Consider the following 21917-nt stretch of genomic DNA (forward strand, 5'->3'; position numbering starts at 1 on the left):
TCTGCGAGGCACTCACCATCTGCGTGTGGTTGGGATAGAAGGTTTGTTCGTTCAGCGGGAACTTCTCCGGGCCGAGGGAGTGATACAGCTTGATCATCTGAGAGAACTGCGGGCAGGGATTAAAAAAAAAAAAAAAGAAAAACATGTCTGTCAGGCCGGAGAGGTGAAAGAAAAGCTTTTACAACAACCTGACCAGCTGTTCTGTTGTGTATTGAAAGTTGCCCACGACCAATAGACTCTCCTTTTGAGATATAAAATATAGCAACTGTTGCTTCAATCATTGCACTTCCTTCATCTTATGCGACCAACATGTGTTTTTTTTTTGTGCATCAGTAGTGGATTTTGGCAAGATTAACAAAAATATATCTAAATTGTATTGATGGGGTTTAAAATATAGTGTTGATTTATAACCCGTGTTTGAAGCACTGGTGAACTAAAACATTTAGCAATAATCAAATAACCTGCCTGTAAATCGCAGCGACCACCTATAATTTGCATGCGGGGAACATCTGTTAACTGGGGTTGAAAAGCTGAAGCATTTAGGGGCCGTCTGCGAAAATGTGGCGTTGACCTATAATCCGCACGTGAACCACAACATCAGGCTGCAGTCCAATATCCTGCATGTGAAATATTTTTGCAAGATATGCTGGACAGTCGCTCGTTTTAGCTGTAAATATACAAGAGTCTTCCAGCAAATTTCTCAACTACATGTTGTCTTCACGCGGCGCGAACCTGCTGCTTTAAACCAACGCCGCTGACAAGACTGCAATTACGATCTCAGGCAGGAGCCAGGAATGCACACGCTTCTCTCCGCGGGTCCGGTATCCTCCATCGCCACAGTGAGTAATAATGCGTGTTGGTGGAGGCCGGCCGCTCCGCCGGCTCCAGACAGGTGTTACGGCTCCGTTTAATGGCCCAAATAAATCAGCCGCCGGGGGAGGGACCCGCGACCGCCTCCGTGCGGGTGGAAGCTGGAGCAGAGAACGCCGTTTAAAAAGGTCTCTTACCACCCAGGGTTTGCTGCAGAAGTTGTAGATGGAGAAGAGGGAGTTGATGCTCGGGACGCCGCCGAAGTGGAGGCCGATGACGAGGTTCCTGAAGTCCTCGCCGGGGATCATGCTGTAGGCGTGTTGGCGGATCAGAACAAAGTCGGGCTTGAAGGATCTGCGACAACAGGGGGGAAAAAAAAAAAAAAAAACATTCAAACATGGATGCGAGAAATTCTCTGGATTTCAACCTGCAGAAGTTTCGGGGGAAACGGCAAACTAGCCCTGATAATAATGGGAGGTGAAGTGGATGATTTAGTAACCCTGAAATCAGCTGACCGCTCGGGGTCAGACGCCTCCGGCACGCTGGCGGCTCTTGTCGTCGCATTAACACGCCGTATCAAGACTTTTACTATTCCTCGTCTGAGTTGGGTTTAAAGGGTGAGCGCGCATAATCTTTTTGGACCGTCTATCCAATTAACACAACCTAATCCTTCCTCTGCAAAGTGTTCTTGGAGGCCGGCCAAGTGGCCCGTCGAGCACCTGCAAGGCAAACATTCCACATCAACTCAGGACAAGGGGCGCAGCTATTTTCCTAACCTATTGACATTTTCCAGTTTGATTCCGGTGTTGCGCAACTCGAATCCCGCTTTCATTTTTTTTTTTTTTTTGCACATCATGTGTTGTTTTCAGTACTCAGATGTTGAAATGCACTGAACTTTCTTTTCGCAGGTGTAGCATCTCAAAAAGTTGATGCGGAAAACGGATATTACATAAGAAAAATGCAAAAATGTCAAATGTGGCCCCCGAGCTGAAAAGTGCTCGACACCCCTGATGGAGGAAACCGATACAGCAGCAACTGTCGCCCCCATTAATTCATTTTTATTGCCAGTGTCCGAACTTATTTGCTCCACTGTCTGGCATGGGGACGGTGGTGCGTAATGACTTTATCAGGGATTTTTCAACAGGAAACAGCTGCCCGCTGCAGCTGAGGGAGAAGAAGGCAAGTCCCGGCTCAAGTGTTGTCGAGAGGAACCGAGAAGCTTCTCGTTCCAAGAACTACTGGCGCTTTTCTCCTCCTCGAATCCGAGCTGCCAACCTGAACACTGTTAAGGTAACTAATTGGTCACTGTCGGGTCAATATGACATGAAAAGGACCAAAAAGGAAAATATTCCTCCAATGAAAATGCCTTTTCTCAGTCATGATTTCATTTTTTTTTTTCGTTTTGGCTTTGGACAATGAATTCTGTGAAAAAAAATATACATCAAAAAATAATTATTTTTACAAAAAAAACAACACTTTTTTACAATAGATTCAGTTTTTGAGATCATTTGGAAACTAACTAAGCTTTCGTGTAAAAACTAAAGCTGCATATCTATGGGACACTGTTTATTGTCTAATTAACCTCACAGCCACACTGGAAGAAAGGCCAGTCCATAAGTAAGTTGAAAATAAATAAGGTATTTTTGCTTGTAATAAGTTAAAAAAAAAAAAAAAAGCCAATGAAACAAATAAGACATTATATTGAAGCCTGACAAGATAAGAGCTCTTGAAATTAGCTTGGAAACCCAATTCTTGGCTATAATTTACACCAGTTGTGAAGTTTTGCATCTCAAGTTTATGGTGTTCAAATATAGCGGGTTTCTTTTTCTCCATCTCCTTTGTTTTAAGTTATCTTCAGTTTTATAAATTCTGTTCTCGATTTCAGAGCACCATCGCCTTGAAGTAAGACTATAAATGTCCATTTTGACACGACATCTCTTCAAGTTAGCATTCCTGACGAGTATTAGTATGACCATCTTGCCATAATAGGTCGTATTTCTCCAGACCGTCATCAATTCAAGTGTATTTACGTCAATTTCGACAACAGTAATACGATTCTAGATTAAAGATATTGATCTCCAAAAATTAAAACTAGTCTTGAATTGAGTCAACAAATGTATTTAGACAGCAAACAGTCTCATGAACAGACTGGACTGCATTAAATGTTATTTTTTTTGCAGTGGATTATTATTCACATCTGACCACCATGTGACTCAATACACCTGCAAAATCTGGTACAGTTTTGAAAACGTTGCTGTGTAAAGGCAAAGCTTTTCTGAAACAAACCAAAAAAAAAAGCAAAAACGATGCGTTTTCACTTGAAACGTTGTGCAAACGTGACCTGAAGTTGGGTGAAAAGTTCCCATTAACTCATTGACTTGATCTGTTCAGACAAAAAAAAAAAAAAAAGGACACACTCAAGGTCACGACGTTACCTGAAAATAAAGAGAAATGTGAAGGTGAAATTACAGCCGGGCCCCGGAGCAACCTCTGGCTTCTCAAGTGAGAGGAGTGACCCGGCCTCGGCGACAGAGAGGCTGCAGCTGCTCCTCCCTGCTGCTCCTGCGGCGCTCCGCCACAGTGGCACCGGACCAAACGCTCGGCTATTTATACTGAACCGAGCCGTTCATTGAGGCGCCACGGCGTGTCCCCGATTCGTGTAACGTTTCCTAAACATTCCGGGTCACTGTTGTGTGCGGGAGATGTTTCGGGGAATTATCGCTACCTCTTAAAAGTAAACGGCTAATTATACAAAAGGAAATCTAAAAATAAAAATACCTCGATTATTGACTTCACAACCATGGACGAGTACTTGAACACCGACACGTGACAAGATATGAAAACACTGTACAGCCATTGTTAATGTTGGAAGCGCATTGTTCTATGCGCACATGCGTGTGTGGGTTCATTACAAAAACAACCTACAGCGCCAACTCGTGGCCCGGCATGTTAACTGCATAGTTTCCAGTGTCGTTTTCAAGACGTTGCCGTTTGAACACGAAACTTTTCTGAAACGCAAAAACGACACATTTTTCACTAAACGATCTAAAATAGAACATTTGAACCCGAAAGTTAAAATTAAAAAAATTAAAAAACGTGTCAAAAAAAGCATCTGTTTGACAACCGATTGAGATTTTCTGGTCTATAGATGTTGGTATTGATAAAACGCAGTAAGTCAGGCTAGTTTTTTGTGGTCCAGTCTTGCGGAAAAGCAATTGCAGTTGTCAGGATACACTGTGCTTCATGTGGAACAGGTACTTAACCAGTCACAGCTACTAAAATGTGTCCATGCGTTTCAAAATCCAGGGAATAATGGAAGATGAAAGATAAGCACTATTGGAATAATGGCAGCGCTGTTTTCTCAGCAAGAGGCAACTTTGACACCGAGCATCTCCCTCAACAAGGTTTTAGACCAAGAATGTCCCGACAATGGAACGTCCACCTGAGCTGTGGAATAAAACCCGGTATGGCTTGTCAGATAGACTTTAATGAAAGGCCTCCAGTTTTCCTCTCAGTCGCAATCCAATAAAACATTTGTGGCATGTACTGGTGAAGTAAGCATGATCCACTAACGCCCCACTTTTCAGCTCCCAGGACTTAAAGGATTTGTCGTAAGCATCTTGGTGCTTGATACCTCAGGGCACCTTTGTAGAACTCAAGAGTCCATTCCTCATTGGATTATCAACATTGCAGTGAAATAAAGGGGATCTGCACATTGTCAAATGATAACAATGATGTATCTTTTCAAAAATCAAAACGCGCGTTTCCCGGTGCTTTCCCTGCATATGACGCATCACAACAGTCGGGCGTCACAAGGCAGCGGATTTCTCCCCGTGTCGTTAAGTGCATGCGTGTCTTGGTCAGACGAACCCTTTGTGAGGAGTTCATTAGCACCGAAAGGCCAGATGAGGAAGACATTCAGCGCGGTGGGATGGCTTTCACCGGGCCGCGGTTAATGGAGGCAGTGCCCTATAGCGGCGGAGCATTACCGTGGTTTGTCACCCATTAACTTTGTTTTTCCCGTCTCTGCGCTCGGACTCATTCTGCCGGAGCACGATTCCCCGCGAGTCCGGGATTAACACTAAAGCAGCACATTTGTGTTTTACGATCTGAATCGCCAGGGCCCCGGAGGCGCCACTTCACGGACAATATGCTAATGTGCCCTTTTGAAAGAGTTATCAGTGGTGTAATAAAGGGTTGATAAGAGGCGCTGATGGGGTATTGCAGGGCTATAGATTCGGACAAAAGGACAGCGAACAGTAAACCAAGTAGGAAAAGAGATCGACGTAGGGAGAAATAATTAAAACACATCATTATACCACATAATTCTGACAGCTGCCAGAATTAAACCAGTTACATGGGAATATCATTATAATCCATCTCAGAATTATTTAATTTCAGTGAGCTCTTTCTTTTTTTTTCCCCCCACATGTGGTTACAAGCGTCCAAACAACCACCAGCTTCTGATCAGAGTCCTGCAGTACATGTAGCAATGACTGCTGGAAGAATAGAGCAAAAAAAATGTAATTAATAGGCTTCCTGAGATGTTTCTTGAACGAAAAAAAAATGGATGTCACATCAAGTTTCGGTGAGGAAACTTCATCATGGCATCCTTGAGAAATCCCCAGTAACGTAGGAAGGTCACAATGAGTAGAGCTATTATTTGCCTTCAATTCAATTACTCAATATCTTCTGCCCCGTTTGTGCATCAATCAAGTTTTTTTTTGTTATTCTATTTTTTGTTAAGAAAACAGTCTTGAAATCTTGCAGCTCAAGGACACAAGTGTGACACTGAAATTAGACAGTGAATTAGTTCATCAAGTAAAACAGGTGATTAAATGTCGATTTTCCAACCCAAGTCTCAAAAAGTTACATGTGGAGGAGTTTCCCCACCACACAGATGGATTTATTCATTTAAAATGCCGATAGTGCAAGTTCACCAGCATGGTTGATATGGGGAGGTGAATAACAGCGCTTTGTTAAAAGGGCAAAGCTAAAACGGTTGAAAACTGTGAAATCATCTAAAATAACGGAAATTGCTGAACAGGTTTTTTTTTTTAAAAACAAGGTTAAAAACAAAAGACCAAAAATGCTGCTGTTGCTCAAATGTTAAATCATTGAACACAGATGATAACTTTTTTTTTTTTTTTAAATGGATGAAAAAGCTCCACCTGCTAAAATCACTGAATTGCTAAATCCAGCCAGAAAGATTTTACGATATAAATGGGCAAAGGCGAAATGGTAAACAAATTTAAATAAACACTGAACCAACTAAAACATCTAAAGACTCTACATATATCATTAAAGTTCTTAAATATTGTAAATTCAACAAATAAGTTTTTTTTTTTTTGTTTTTTTAAATGGTGCAAAATCGACTCTTTTGGTGATAAAGGTTACAGACGTCTCGGTTGGAAAAATGAAACGGCCACGATAATCCACAATGAAAAGGCAGGTATTTCTCAAAGTGACATTTTAAAGACCCCAAGATTTCTGGTTTATGAACACACAGCCGGCCCGACGGTTACATAAGTCTATTATACAGTATATTGTGCAACGGTGCCAACAGGATGTTTTCATCAGCATTCCTCAAGCAGGCAACTATTCAAACTCGGGACAATGTGCTGCCATTTGGTCTCCAGATCTATTTATCATACAGAATCTCTGACCTTCCAGTAGGTTCCGTAGGGATGTCTGAATTGTGGGGAATGTTTGTCCTCCCAGCAGCGCTGTGCCTGGCTCAAAAGCTGCTGAGGGTCTTATCTCCCTCCATCTGCCTGTCTCTCATTGATAAGGATAATCGGGGTAGAACTCAGCGGGAATGCCACAAATGTCAAACGGTACATACCGGGGATCAGCGGGCACACAATGGCGCATTGTGACACACTGGCTCTCCATCACGGGAGGGTGGGGGTGCACCTCGGCGAGGAAAGCCTGAGAGGATAGACTCCGGGGCCAAGGTGAACCAGATTCATGGGGTACACAGACAAACAGACGCGTTTGAAGTGTTGGAAGTGAGAAAACAATGGAAAACATCCCGCAAGAGAAAACTGAAAGGTCTTTGATGTTCGCTGTTTGGAGCGAGGAGGCAACGCGCCGAGCGTGACGACGGGAAGCAGGAGGAACCAACGAGGCAAACTTACCGAGGACGCGGTAGGTAATACAGGTGCATCTGCTGAAGGGTTCACTTTTATGGTAAACGTTAATTTAAGAGTCTTACAAGGCAATTTAGGCCCCGTTTACGCAAAAACATTTCAGACTCAAAAAGTTTTCCAGAGGCCAAACACCAATAATCATGTTTTGACAAGGAAACATTGGTTTCCAGGTGATGACTCCTTTAAAAGCTGATAACAGCTTGATCGGGAAAGAATCGTTAGCAGTTCTATTAACTAGAAGATCATAACCAAACGACTGCCATCCTTGGTCCTGTAGCCACAAGTCATGCTGCGGCCTGGATCTGTGACTCCTGGTGGTTGGAACTGGGGCTCCAGGCCTGGCGGCACCAGACTGACCTGGCAGCATCGCAGGCATGGGGCCGACGCTCCATCGGTCCGGCAATAATTCTGGGTTTTCTCCATTTGAGATGGTACAACGCAGTTCCTCTCCACCCCGACGCTTCACACAGGGAAGTTCGTGTAGACAACAACCCCCCCCCCCAAAAAAGTCTAAAAGAATTTAATAAGGAAGATTTTCCTTCAATATCTTAGAAATTTAAACGACTGAGATGAGACTTAAGCACACCCACCAGGAAAACTAAATAGCGCAATTTAGTTCCAGGATAATGTTGAGAATTTTGAGAGTCCCATGGGAGGCCAATGTAACGAGGGAAGGAGCTGGAAGAGCAATCGAGTGCCAAACGACCTCTGGCAGAAAGGGAAATGAGCGTTGTTAGGAGTTTGAGTGAATTAGCGAGGCCATTTGTATTCATGGCTATATTACAAAAGCAGAGACGGTGAAGTGGGCCTCACGGCCACTTGTATGCTTTCATTACAGCCACGGCCCTCCTGAAGGAAACCACCCGTAAGGCCTCCTAAAGCCGTGTCTGAACTCGGCGTGTCTGTGAGTGGGATTTATTTGCTCGGTAACAAGATGAACCTGTCTGAGGTATTAGGTGTTGAGGCCGCTCCGGGCGGACAGTGATTAAAATGGGCTCGCGAGGGGGGTCAGAGAAGAGGGAGGGGGGGGGGGGGCGTTCAGGATTGTATGTGAACAGCCTCTGTGTGGTCGCAGTAAATTGTCACCCGAGGAAAGGAGGAGAGTCTTATTATGCGTACTCAAAAATTGGCAGGGAAATTGGGGGAGGGGTGCGGGGGGGTTAGCACAGAAAATTAAATACAAAAGAAAGAAAAGAAAGAAATCAGACAATGATCTGCTAATGTAATCTGGCTGCCAAGTTCCTTCCGTCCATCTGTGGGGCCGAGGATGACGAGGAGTGGGACGGGGAATTCGAGAACCATTTGCATCGACGGTGAACGAGATGATTTCAAAGACTTGTTGAAACCAACTCAAATCTCATTGGCATCTTCGGACCTGGTGCCAACGAGCGTTTTGGTCGATTCCATCACAAGCGGCGAGTCCCAAAGGCAAGTGTGAACAGGCCCCAAAGCACTTTTGTAGCGTGAACAGCGGTGGCGTTGCAAGAAAGTACATCATAAATAATGCGTACATTTCAGTGCGCATTGTGTTTTTGATTAGGAGAATGTGTAAAAACAGAGAAACTGTAGAAAACAATGTTTTCCTCCAGGGTGTCGTGACTCCCGGTCCATATTCTCCTGGGAATTGGATTGTTATTGCAGTTACTGTCGACTATAAAACTGTTGTTTGTGTACTCGCTATTGTTGATGTTTATAGCGTATTATTCGCTGCGAGCATGCGTGTATGGTTTCATTACTAAAACCACCAACGGCACCAAGTCGTAGCCTGGCACGCGAACTACGTCGTTTTCAAAATGCTGCCATGTAAACGCAAAACGGACCTGGAACAATGCAAAAACGATGCTTTTTCACTTGAAAGGTCGTTTAAATGGGGGCCAACTGGAATATCATGTCGCTGAGGACCGTCCGCATGAACTTGCATGACGGCCCGAATTCACCCTCATGTTGTCCGGACACATGACCTTTCATACAGCCATTCATACAGCATGGGGCTGAAAGGGTTAATGGCCACGATACAGAAAGCAAGCTCAGAGTGGCTTGTGTGAAGTTTCCCCCACAGACCCCGAGTCGATGGAGGTCCGCGTAATGTGTGCGGCGGTGCTAATTAGGTCCTCAAGGAGCAGTAAAGGCTGTTTTTATTGAATTCCGCTCCTTTGCCATACCCACTGTTCATTTGCAGGACGACAGAAATCCCTCCCAACAATGCTAAAAACCCTCCACCTCACATTTCGCTTCACATTTCAGGCAGCGTGACAGTGAAACGGGCTCAATGAAATCCCCCCCCCCCCGTCACCGCCGGTAAACACAGCCGCCGGCCGGCATTAATCACGGCTGATTGATAATCGGGTTTTATTACTGGCAGGAGGAGGACGGAGGAGGAGGAGGAGGAGGGACTGCTGCTCTGTGGTTCATCATGGCCTGGCCGCCGCGATTCCTCCTCCAGCCAGACCGGCGTTCCCACTCCGAGAGAAGCGGCTCGCTGGAGGTTTTGGCAGCGGAGAGCGGAGGAGCTAAAGGGCTGACGGCAGCAGCGCCGCCGGGGGAACAACGCGCCGCAACGGCTGTACCTTGTGGCCAGTTGTTTTGCCGCACGGTGCCCGCCGCTCAGTAACGGCAGATGCCACGTTGCGCGCTGTGCACGATGACGACGCGTGCAGACCAAAAGTATTTGGACGGTTCTTATTTTTTGCTCTCGTTCTCAAGATTTCTTTGGCGCTTCAACTTTGTTCAGGACACGTCTCCGTTGACAAACAAGCCGCAGAATCGAGCAGAAAGTCGTGAGGGAAAAAGGCGGCTGATGCATTTCTATGTGTTTACTTTTGCTTTGGCAGCAGAAATTATGAGGTCAAAGTCCAGGGGACGAGATGCGATGCATATTCATTTTATTTCATCATAATCTTCTGAGAGTCCAATAAACCAGTAAGTAGTACGACCAAAGGAAAACATCGAGAACTTTTGCGAGGCGACTTTGCTGCACTGCTTAAGGCACAATTGTTACGACGTATCAAGTGAAAACGCATCTTTTTTTTGCATTTTCGTTTCAGAAAAGTTTCGAGTTTGCACGGCAACAGTTTGATAAACGATGTCCGTTTACCCAAAACCATCAGAAATGCTGAAAATATAGGGCCATGTTTGTTTTTTTGTAATAAAAGCATACACGCATACGCACAGAACAATACGCTATAAAGATATAATAGGAGTACAAACAGAAGTTGTGCATGTGCAGTAGCAGCATTTCAGAAACTCATTTGAATATTATTACATGCATTCTCACCCATGATTTTATTCTTAGCTGATGACCCGCAGGAGGCATGTACACTGAAAGTGCAAGCAGACAACTTAGCACATTTTGTACAACATCTCAGCTCAGCCTCTTTTCCTAAAGCAAATATGTCAAGCGCGAGAGAAACCCGACTGCAGTACGGCACCAGTGTGAGACGTGTGAAGCTCCACGAAGCCGGCAGCAGAGGTCAGAGGTCGCAGCGGCGCCATGCAAGGGCCAGAGCCGCACTTTGGGAGTTCGGCGTGAACGTGCCCGTGTGCATGTGTGGAGTCCTCGCCTGACTTGCACGAGGGAGGATGTAACCAAAGAGAGCAGCGCACATTTTACTGCAGCCCTCTGGCTGAGACGGAAACACACTATCAAAGAGAAAAATCGGCTTTCATTGGCCACGATCTATAAAAAGAACAGATCCTAATCAGTTTGCAGAGTTTTCAGGCAGTTGTAAGAACATAAATGTCTGAGGGGACACGAGGGCCGACGGCAACTTTGGGAAACCGTGTCAACGCTTCTGCGTGAATCAACCGTTCTATAATCTGCAGTCCAGTTCAGAGCGAGAAGCTGCAACAGTTTAGCAGAAAATGTCATTGTTTGCGAGGCGAGGCAGCAGTCGCACCATCTGCATCCAATTTCGCTCCTCTATCATTACGGCAATATCACCAAAAATACCCGACGCGCACAATAACCTCAGTGTCAGCTCCCACAACAGGTCGCATTGTGGCGTTATAGCGCCCGAGCTCGGCGATTATCTCACTTGATTTGGAGTCCGCGCTCGGGCCATTTCCCGTAACTGATGTGGAACGGAGGCCAAAAACAGTAGATTAGCTGATTATTCCGACACGGTTGCAATAATGTTGCTTCCTTTGATTGCAGTTCCTCATTTTTAACAAAAAGATTAAATCAAGTATTAAATTAGACACATGTTGGTGTGAGAGAACAACCGACGCATCACAACACGTGGCTCAGTATGCATGTTTCACCAATAACTTGTATTGTTCAGAGCAACAGTTGCTTGAATTTTGGCGGTGGAACTGCAGTAAAACGACGACAAAGGAGCACTTGCATGTTCCAAAAAAAAAAGGCAGCTGACAGTCACACACACTGAACCAGAAGAAAATATCACATGAGGTTATGCATTTGTTAGATCGACACCTGAATACTATTCAGTGTTTCTATAAGTGGAACAGTTAAAACAGTGCTCTATTGACCGATGTTAGATTCAGACAGCCTGAGTCAATTCCTAAATTAGTCGAATAACAACCATCTCATGAAAATCAATGCAAATTTAACCATTTTTAATTCGGGCAATCAAAATTAACATGGATTATTCCATCAACAGGATTAATCTGATTAATTATCTTAACGCAATTAACCCATCTGCAGCCCAGAACGCGTCCCAAGCTGGGTTGCATCGCCCCGGAGCTTCTCACAGCGGAAGTCAGACACGTCAATATACTTTTGTCAAAGGTCGAAATCAGGTGTCGTGAAACCAAACAGAGGACAGGTTCTGCAGCTGCTTTGCTTATTTCCTCACCTGGAATGTTTGCAGAAAGACTTTTCACTGAACTGTCGACAAGTTAGTTTGCAGCTGACTAAAAAAGGAATAACAGAGGCCACATTATTGTGGATACAATTTTTGAAAAAGAGACATTTTTTCTTAACCTGAACTGCTAAAGGCAAATACTTTCTCCTTCTTGAGTCTGTTTGTTCATGCAAAATTAAACCAGATTACTGTAAAGATGAATGATATTTCATTGTGATTAATAGAAATTAATCCGCAGCAACCCTGTGATTAATCTGATTAAAAATCTTAATCGTTTGACAGCACTAATGGTGCATTTTATTCATGATGCTCCGTGTACAGCCGAGGTAAAACCAGCCTGATCTGTGAATCCAAACTGCAATATGGTCTAAACTCAGGTTAGTTCTCATTTTATGTGCATTTGCTGCTTAAAATGTCCAAAAACAACAGTGGCTGCAAAAGGAATATGAAAACATCTCTGCAGTTCAGATCAGCTGATCTACTTCCTTCACTTCACTGAACAGAGCCGTGTATTTAACACTCAAATTCACATGTCGTGCTGCTGCAGCAGCTCATCAGCCCGAGGCCACCGCTACCACTGCAAAATATAACTTAATTTATCTACAGTTCTCTAGGCTCAGTTGTAGAATTATCAGATATTGTATACATCATGTTGAGTCTTTTGAGACAAGTTATTGCAGAATTTTGTACAAGTTAGTGCATGTATGAGTGAAACTGACGGTTTTAGATGTGCAAAGTTTAATGTTATATGCATTTATTAGTGCAGAAGAGCGGAAACACCAAGTGAGCAGTTTTGTGCTTTTCCGCTGACATAATCCCTTTATGGCTGTGATGTCTCTCCTGTCACAAGTGTTTGTAAGAAAAACCTCAGAGCGTCTGCCTCGATGGCAAGAACTTCTCCTCGAGCGTCTCACCTGACCACTTTGGTGCCGTTCTTGTTGACCTGCATGTCCACCATGCACCCCGAGTTGACATAGGAGGCCAGGTTGATCTCGGAGAACTCCGCCTGAGGAGGAGGACAAACACGAGAGACGAGTTTAGACGACGCTGCGTTCCTGCGACCGCAAACCGTACGAACTCATGTTTATGTACAGTGACTGAACTCGGTGACTCACTGCTCTCATTTCGTCGGACTGCCAAACGAAACAAGCCTTGTCCAAATATGTATTTAAAAGCAAATGTATTATCAAGCTTATCGACAGACCAAATGCAGCGCCGCAATTGAAGTTGCAGTCATTTTTGATCATTTAACCCATAACGTATGACCCTTTAGACAGGTGGTCATAATGTTATGGCTGACCAGTGCAGTTATTAGAAAACTATGAAGAAGCTGCAATGATTCACTGATTGGCTTTTGGCTGCAGTTTCACACTCATCAGTTTGAGGATGAGAGTGTGCGAGTGGCTGCTAAAGAACAGAGAAACAAGGATTAATATAAAAGGAAACGTGCTGCAGGTGGAGTAAAGAGGCTGTAAAGGAACACCTTTAGCTCCTGGAAGTCATAAACCCAGTTTAAAAAAATAAGTTCGTTTAAATCTCCCCATTGTAGGACTAAAGCTCATTGCAATATATGTATGATATTTATTAAGAGATAGTATTCATGTACACCAGGGGTGTCAAACATAAGACCCGTGGGCCAAAATCGGCCCACAAGAGTCTCCAACCCAGCCAATCCGGGAAATGGTACAAATTTCAAAGAAAAAAACTTTTCTCTGCAGAGTTTGCATGTTTTCCCAGCGAGTGCATTGGTACTGAATGCACTGGACTCATAAAAACCCTGCGACAAAGCTCCAGATGCACTTTCTACGATTTTAACTCCACATATTTCCTGTGAATAAAAAAAAAAAAGAAAAAAAAGAAACTGACAACAGACTCTTTGACTTCATTTTACATTTCTGTATCTACACAGAAAAAGAGTAAAAGACAAAAGTCTCAAGAGACGGAGTGAGTGGGTGACAGAAGGCAAATTGAGTTATCCCCAGCCTGTGGCCTCCTGGACAGTGAAGGCCTTGTGAAAGAGCGTAGCCTGGCTACCTAATGACTCCGTCAAACTGCCCCGGCAGCAAGGGCCTTCTGGGAATTGACTTTCTGTATAAAAGCTATCAGACGAGGACATTCAGATTTTTCTTGAGGAGCTTGTCATGATATGCTGACCTTGAAGGCGTAGGACCAAATTCCCCTCCTCTACAAACAATGAGTGACCTTATATAAAAGATGAATAACTTGTTTATGTCGGGTGAAATCGAAAGTGAAATTGCATCAACGACCGCATGACTAGGTAAGCTGCCCTAGATGAAGGACAACCGAATGCTGAGTCATTAAGGTCCCAATAGAGAAATAATCAGCACCAAGACTCACAGCAAAGTGAATCTTGGAGTGACATTAACCTGTTTCCCCTCAAACTTTGAGTTGTAAGTTTTACCAAGACGAGAGGATGGATGACCCTCCTTGTCACTGCATTTTATTTACAATTTTGCGTGATATGGTAGATTATCCAAAAACAACAACAACAAAAAAATGAACCAGTTAGCAGAATTTCTGCAGCTGTTTTGCATTGCGTTTTCATTTCAGAAAAGTTTCACATTTACATGGCAACGTTTTGAAAATGGCGGCAGAAATTCTGAAAATGATGTCCACGGAATGCCGAGTCACAAGTCGGCCACGTTGATTGTTTTTGTGACCAAACGCCACACACGCGCAAACAGAGAACAATGCAATAGAAACAACAATGGCGAGTACGCAGACATTCGCGTGGACCGACGACCAAGTTGGACTGTTGTTCCGGTGACTGCCAACTGTGAAACGACCAAGTGCCCGGAGAATATGGACTGGGAGTCGTGACACTCTGGAGGCCTCACTGTGTGAGCACGGAAATCCCAGGTTCACCGACTGACTGAATCGAGGTCAGGCGACGCAGTCCTGAACTTTAATCTGCTGCAGGTTCGGAGCGTCCCAAGAGGAGACGAACGGCAGCTGGTTGACCTCAAGCAGGAAAAGCTGCCGTTTGTCAGTCCTCACATCAGACCCGCGTACGAGACGTGACACTGACGCAGCGAGTTTAATGGGCCCCGAAACGAGCCGCCTGCCGACTCTTGGTTTTGACGTGACGTGGTCAACTGGCAAACACGACATTTGTCCGTCCAATTCTGAGTCAGCGGTGAACCCGGCTCCATCGCCGCTCTTCTGCCTCCGGGTGCCACGATGAAACATTAGTCAAAAGATTCAAAACGAAACAGAGTGAAAATGCCATCCACACAAGTATCAAACTGAAGCCAAATGCCCGAGTTTGTTTACCGGCCCTGCCGCTAACGGCACATGACTACAGGCATGCTGCCGCTGAGAGCGCAGGAAAACACAATAGCCGTGTGTGTCAGCGCCGCTTTTGGCCCGGAGATCCTCCACCGGGATTACTGGAAGTGCAGCAACAGTGTATCGCACTAAAGCAGGACACATCTGAGGAGCTTTTTGTTTTGGTTCAATCTACCAGAACGTTTTCACCCTATGGAGGCAATTTTCTACACGCCAACTTAATAACGTATTTAGCTCAGTTGGAACGAACACAAAATTTTGCTCGGGAGACATTTGCCGAAGGGGATCCGGGGTCACAAAAACTCAAAAGGATATGTTGTCTTTTGGATTGGAGCCCTGCACACATGGGCTGCATGTGGCGGACGGCATGCGGCAGTCGGTGAATCATAAAGTAGGATTGCGACTGGAGGGTTGCAGGATTTAATCCTTGACTGGATAGATAAACAAATAGGTGAATGCAAGAGCCTTTGAAGCCGATTTGCATTTGAAGCATGTGCATGACGCTTTAGTGAGGGTTTAGGAACTTAAAATGATGATCGGGGGTCTGCATATTTGAATGTGGTCCAAGGACGGCGGCGGAATTCATTTTCTGGCTCAATCACGACTTGCTGTGAGGATTCAAAGTTTCTCAAGTCCATATTTTCACATCAGCAATGAGTCGTACTACAACGTGTACTGTCGAATGAGTGGAGTATATTGTCAAAATCATCAATTTTGGTCTTCAAGGCCATTCTTGACTGTTCGGGATCACTACGTCCATCAGCCATGATCATCAGCACCGCACAGCAGAAATCGCGCATAAACCCTCTAATAACCTCAATGTACGTTACCTGGACAGAACCAGAGAGCAGAAAACACAAAAAACAAATTGAAGGCATGGAAGTTTAAATGACAATAATGGTATTTTCATGCATGCAAAGTGCTTAATTGAGCCTTTATTCCAACCAGAAGAAGTGAAAATAACTCCCCGGAAGGCCGAATGCTGCCTCGTATCTGATGAACGTGTAATGATGGTCTGTTCGCAATGTCAATACTTCACATGAGTTGGGTGTGTCACGCCAGCACAAGTCAGAACCACAATCTAGATTTTTTTATTTTTTAAAATTTTAATTACAGATCTCTGAAAGTCGATCCAAAATACATTCCAATTTTCTAGGCGTCCCTCGGTTTCCTCACACAGTGACTGAGTCTAAATTTGCCTGGAGACAAGTTTTTTTTTTTTGTTCGTTTTGTTTTGCATCAGTTGTCAAATGGTCTAAAATAGTTTAGAACATCGTGACTGACAGCTGCTCTGAGCAGTCGCACACAACTGGGTCAGGTAGGCGTATGATAGACTTCTTACCATTATTATCATTGTGGACACGAGAAACATAAATTTTTTTTGTGCAGCGTCCAACGTCGAGGATGTTTTGTTTGAGTTGGAGGCGACAAAGAGGCATCGTCTATCTTCAGATTACCAGTGTTTGCAAAATCCACTTCATCATGTGGCGTTACTTTCATAATTCGTCCAAATAGGCGCTACTGTGATGGTCTCACACCTCCCACTGCTCGCCCTTGTTGGATTCGTCGCCCACAGATCAGCCTATATGAACGCCAGCGTGGATGACAATTGAAGCAAATCCCACGGCTGACCCTCCGCTCACCCCGGCTCCTGCACATTTGCATAGCGAGTCCAATCAATCGCTATCCACACGCTCTCACGCCGTGATCGTCATTGAGGACCGTAAGCCTGCTTTACATGGGCTTTCATCTAACATAAGAAGGGAATATTATCAGCAATATTCCCTCGGAGATAATTTCGCTTTCATCCGGTGCCGTGGTCCATGTAAACTCTGCATGGGGGAGTGAGCTGGCTTTTAAAATAATCTACCAACGTAACAAAAGCAAAGGGGGGGGGGGGGGTTTGGGAAGATATGAGGGGGAAAAAAAAAACCTCACCCACCTCTTTTTTTTTTATTGTTTTGTTCGAGGAAGAAGCAGGGGGGCGAGTAAATGCCATAATCGTATTTAAAGGACGGCGAGGCGCCACTCAATGACACGCACTTGGCTGCTCTTCTACTGATACCAAACCACCTGAAAGAAACATCTGTGCGCTCGGCACAGAAAAAGACTCCTCGATACACGGAAATGCTTACAACCACTGGCTCCTCCATTCGAAACAAATCCCTTCCCAAACACAATGGGGGGGGGGGGGGGGCTACGATGACTTTTTACCACGACCTGATAAATCCAGCAAGTGGGCAGCGCTTTTCTGGCTACATAAAAAAGGCCGAGCAATCGCCGATTGGCCGGTTCTGGGTGAGAGGAGTTTCAACAGCCGCTTGTCATTGGGCCGTAATGGATGAAGTGGCTGGTTGCAGGGCACAGGCCCAGAAGCCAGGACAGGAGGCTTTTCACGGCGCCATGGTTACCATCAGGGTAACACATTCAGACACTTGTCTCGGTGCAGCTCTTGCCCTGGGAAAGGAAAACAGGAAGTGATACATGAGGCCACTGCCTCCAGGGTTGATTCTTCCCAACCTGCAGCCAGGCTGAAGAAAGAGAGGGTTTGAAGCAAAAACGCCAGCCGGAGCAGCGGTTTGGGTGACAGGAGGCTTATGATTATGTGCATGTTCAGGGAAACTGAACCTACCTTAAGTAAAAATAGGAAAAAAACTCATATTTATAGAAAAAGTGAACAAGCAGGACTTTCTGCTTTAAGAGAATCTCTAGACAAACGGCACTGTGGCAGAAGGGTGAGGGTGAACCCTAACCCAACATTAGGAGTGCAGAGGAGCAATTTGCAGGCAGGTGTCATCAATTCCTGCTGTATTAAATGAACTCTCGCCTCAGTGTGAGGTCATGTGAAGGGGCGGGCAGCTCTCTAAACTCCCCAGTCGACGGCGGCTCATCTGGAATCTTGTCGAGTATTTTTAGATTGAGACACACATCACAGAGGTTAAGGTGACTTTTGTTTGGGTTATAAGTAGAATAGTGGGAAAACTCTTTGGTCTAGTAGTAAAAAAACAAACAAACAACTTTGTCTGGTTGCATGGGATTTTCTGTGTTAAGCAAACAAAAACATTAATGAAAAAGCAGTCGTCCATAACCCTTTAACCTTTGAGCTAATTGAGAATAACCATTAAGAAAGGTTCTAGCGCTCTACCTGATCTCTTAATTAACCAGTAAATCCACTTTTCCAGATTTGCTCTTCATAGCAGAAGGTATCTTATTACAGGTTTCTTTGATGTGTGAACATCTGACTTTGAAAATCTCAGAGCCCGATTAAGAAATCGCCTGCAGATTGTTGAATTCAGTTCAACCCTGAATTAGACATAATTCTATCGATAGAACGGTCCAGAGTAGACAGATTGAAGTGATTTGATTCGGCAGTTGCAGGGCAGACACTCTCACATTGACCACAACCGAGCGTTTTGTTATTCTTGACAAACTCGTTTGAATCCCACACTGATGCGATTGAGCGCCAACTCTTCGTATGCACCACGGAGAAGTATTTGCTGCTAATCACTTCCACCTTCGACAAGAGAAGGAATCCATGGAGCAACAGGAGTCACGAGAGCAGCTGGACTGCTGAAACATCTGCAGCCAGTAACGGAGAGGACGATCATCAGCAAGCTGAGCACGTTCCGGGTGAGGCAAAGAGTGTGGGTGACAAACGGGCGACTTGGGAAGTCATGACTGCTGCAGGAAGGAGCGACGACGGCACTGAAGCCATACTCCTGCTGAGCAGATGTTGCACCGCACAACCCAAACACACATGGGCCGGCAGCACCAGAGGACTGCCCCCTTGTTCCTTCACAAATAACAGACCTCTTCAGTTCTGTTTAATTTGTCCAATTGTGTAAATTGCAGTGTTTATGACTGGTGGATAGTAAACGGGGCTGTTTGTCGGGCAGCTGCTGGTTGGCTTTGTTGATCAACTCCCACTGCGGCTGTCGGACGGTTTTGGAATTCAGACATTTAAAAGTCGTACCTTTCAGTAATGCCGACGGACACGGTGACAAGTGAGGCTGGAAGAAGTCAGATGACTCCTTCCTTCGGCTCGGCACTGCCAGCGGGCTGCAGGGTACTTCAAACGCACACAAAAGGTATTGTATTCGAAGCATAATCCCCTAAACTCCCAAGACCTGCAGAAAGCAGCGCTCCTCTGAGCGAGTGCACAGATTCCCCACGGGTATATGTGCTCAGATAACTAATCAGTCGAGTCAGTGGGCCACATTAGCATTAGCGACCTCCAGAGAGGGGATATAAACACATGCAGGTTAGAAATAAGACTATGCAAGTTCTCGATGAAAAACAATTTTACAGTTACAAATGAGGAGTTTGGATAAAGTTTTGTTTTTTTTAAATAAAGGAATTCCTTAAAAGAATACAAAAATATGAGTTTTCTGTTCAATCTGATCTTCTATAGTGCCTGAGGATTCCCACAGCGTGTTTAGTCCATTAATCAGAATGGGGAGAGAGAACTTTCAAAATGAATATAACAAATTGTAAAACCTAACAAAGCCTTGCCATATTTATAAAATCTGTTGCATTTATGAAAGAAAAGGAAAAAATACAATTATGACTGTTGATAGATTTTTTTTTTAACAGTTTTATCCATTTAGCAATGTCACCTTGTTTTTGTTTTGGCCTCGTTTAGCCATTGACCTTATTTTAACAGCATTTTTAACAGATTCAGGCCCAGTTCACAGTTTAAGTGAAAATTGAAAACTTTCATTGCGTTTTGGGTGTGCGTTTCAAAAGTGACGTAACCGTTTAAAGATGGTAAAAAGAGTGAATGAAAATGAGCAACAGGCAGTATCGCTTTGGAGACGATGTGATGCACATTTCCTTCAAAATCTTAAGTCATCAAATGATCAAATCATAATCAAATCATTAAATCATTCTGTGTTGCTGCCTCTTTAAGAGGCGAGGGTTACAATTCGAGGCACCAGTTTATAATTTTGTTTCTTCTGCCGTATGAAATTTAAATTTATTGAATGAATCCTTGAGGTGGCAGCGACTCGTCCTGCCGCAACGTTTGATCAAAATGAGCTTGCAGCAAATTGTCAACTATTGTGAAATAGCCCTCTCCCATTTATATTCGCTCCGTGATGGACTGGCGACCTGACCCGTGTCTTCACCCACTGCCAGCCGGGATCATGAGCTTGTATTTACTGTATACATGCTTCCTTGTGAAAATCAATACCTTGCTTCTCGTCAAACTGAGGTTCACTACAAAAGTCACTAATACAGCCTTAAACAGTTGATGCACAGCGCTTCTTCCCGTTAACATGTTAAAATGGCAGGAGGATCGACGAGAAGAAACTGACATAACTCACTTTCCCTGAACATTTTTCTCAATCTCACCATTTCGGCGCGTGCGAGGCGCCTGATATACGAGCACTGACCTGGTGCGACGGCACATTAGCTCTGCTTTTCGGCCCGCTCGGGATTAACAGACACAGAGCGAGAGAAATGTCTGGACGACTCCCAGCTGCACGCATGTCCGCTGCATTACAGCCCTTTTCATATTTGGCCCTGAAGACGGTTACATTCAACATGACAAATCTCATGGGCAAGCCGCAGATTGTACCGTGACACTGATGAAACCACACAGAGGTTTCGAGCACATAAAACGCTGTTGACTGCTACTGAACACGTGCTGTGATTTTGTTAAGGAAAAAAAAAAAAAAGAAAAAAGGGGGGCTTCGAGCTTGTTTTTATTAGTCACTTAAAAGCACAAAGAAACCACCAGCGGCGGCATCTGTTGAGTGGTAAAATAAATCTGAAGAGTTCGCCGGTGGACACGGGCCCTCGGGCGGCTTCCAAATGTAACTTCAAAGTGGACCATGTAAATAAGAGGGAATAATCCACGATAATGGGCTCCAATCCGCTTTGAGGGCGGCGGCTGGCGAAGGTGGAGGTGGCAGGGCGGGCCTCGGCGATAGATGGCACATCCGAGCCGCTCACCCTTCATCATTCTCTTTAATACAGCCTGGCACCAGGCCGCTTCTCCGCAGCATCACGTGACGTGGTGGCTCTGAAGACGGGACCTTATATGGCAGAAAGGGAAGCAGACCGGAGTGATGAAGGTTCGGGGCTTGACGGCACCACTTTGGATAGTTTCAGGGAGCACGGTGGACGTGCATTTGCTCTGAGTTCAAACAATCTTAAGTATTTGGCGTCAATATAGAAAATTGTCAATATGATTGAGTTGGCAAGAGGTTTAAATCCAACAAGGGCGGGATTTTCAGAAATTAAGGAGAAAGTGCAATGGGCCTCCCGGCTTTTATCGTCACATCCAAAGAGGGGTATATTGCGGCGCGTCGCTAACTTTTCACACAGAGATCGGGTTTCCCTCCGACCCCGGGCTCCCAGCGAAGTGCGAAAAACAGCCAAAGAAGAGCCGGCTGGCTGCTGAAGGCAATTAGCGGCTGATTTGTTATCGTCAATGCGGAGGGCTTTCTGGGAAAGACCGGGGGAGCCGGGCAGCGTCCAAGTAGGTCAGTTGAAGCCGTCGCTGAACTTTGAGTTGCTAACGGAAGATTTAGCCACCATGACGCCATAAGACACCAAAAATGTTGCTTTGCCATGACGTTTCTTTTTTTTTTGTTTTTTAGAATGAATGACAAAATGTTTAAAATATATTTTTTACTGCGTTTTTCTCTTTAGGCTGATGTTGGAAAAAGTCTGTTGCTTCTCAGTGCAAATCATTTCTGCAAAGTTCACTGTATAATTTCATTATATGCTGACCATTTTAATGAAAAAAATAACTTTTGAAAACGGCATATACACCCACATCTTTTGTCATACGCTGTATAAATGGGAAACGGGCTCC

General features: G+C 44.7%; 1 protein-coding gene across 1 annotated transcript in view; it reads right to left on the reverse strand.

Moving 5' to 3' along the window:
• syn3 (synapsin III) overlaps positions 1 to 21917 on the reverse strand; it is a gene marked incomplete at both ends in the record, with an annotated part of 82218 nt that overhangs the window by 51100 nt on the left and 9201 nt on the right. The window contains 3 exons of the mRNA XM_080518165.1: positions 17 to 106; positions 1008 to 1164; positions 12700 to 12791. Of these exons, the coding sequence (XP_080374291.1) occupies positions 17 to 106; positions 1008 to 1164; positions 12700 to 12791 (339 nt within the window). The remainder of the gene's footprint in view (positions 1 to 16; positions 107 to 1007; positions 1165 to 12699; positions 12792 to 21917) is intronic.

This window comes from Blennius ocellaris (assembly GCF_963422515.1).
Source record: "Blennius ocellaris genome assembly, chromosome: 22".
NCBI lineage: Eukaryota > Metazoa > Chordata > Actinopteri > Blenniiformes > Blenniidae > Blennius > Blennius ocellaris.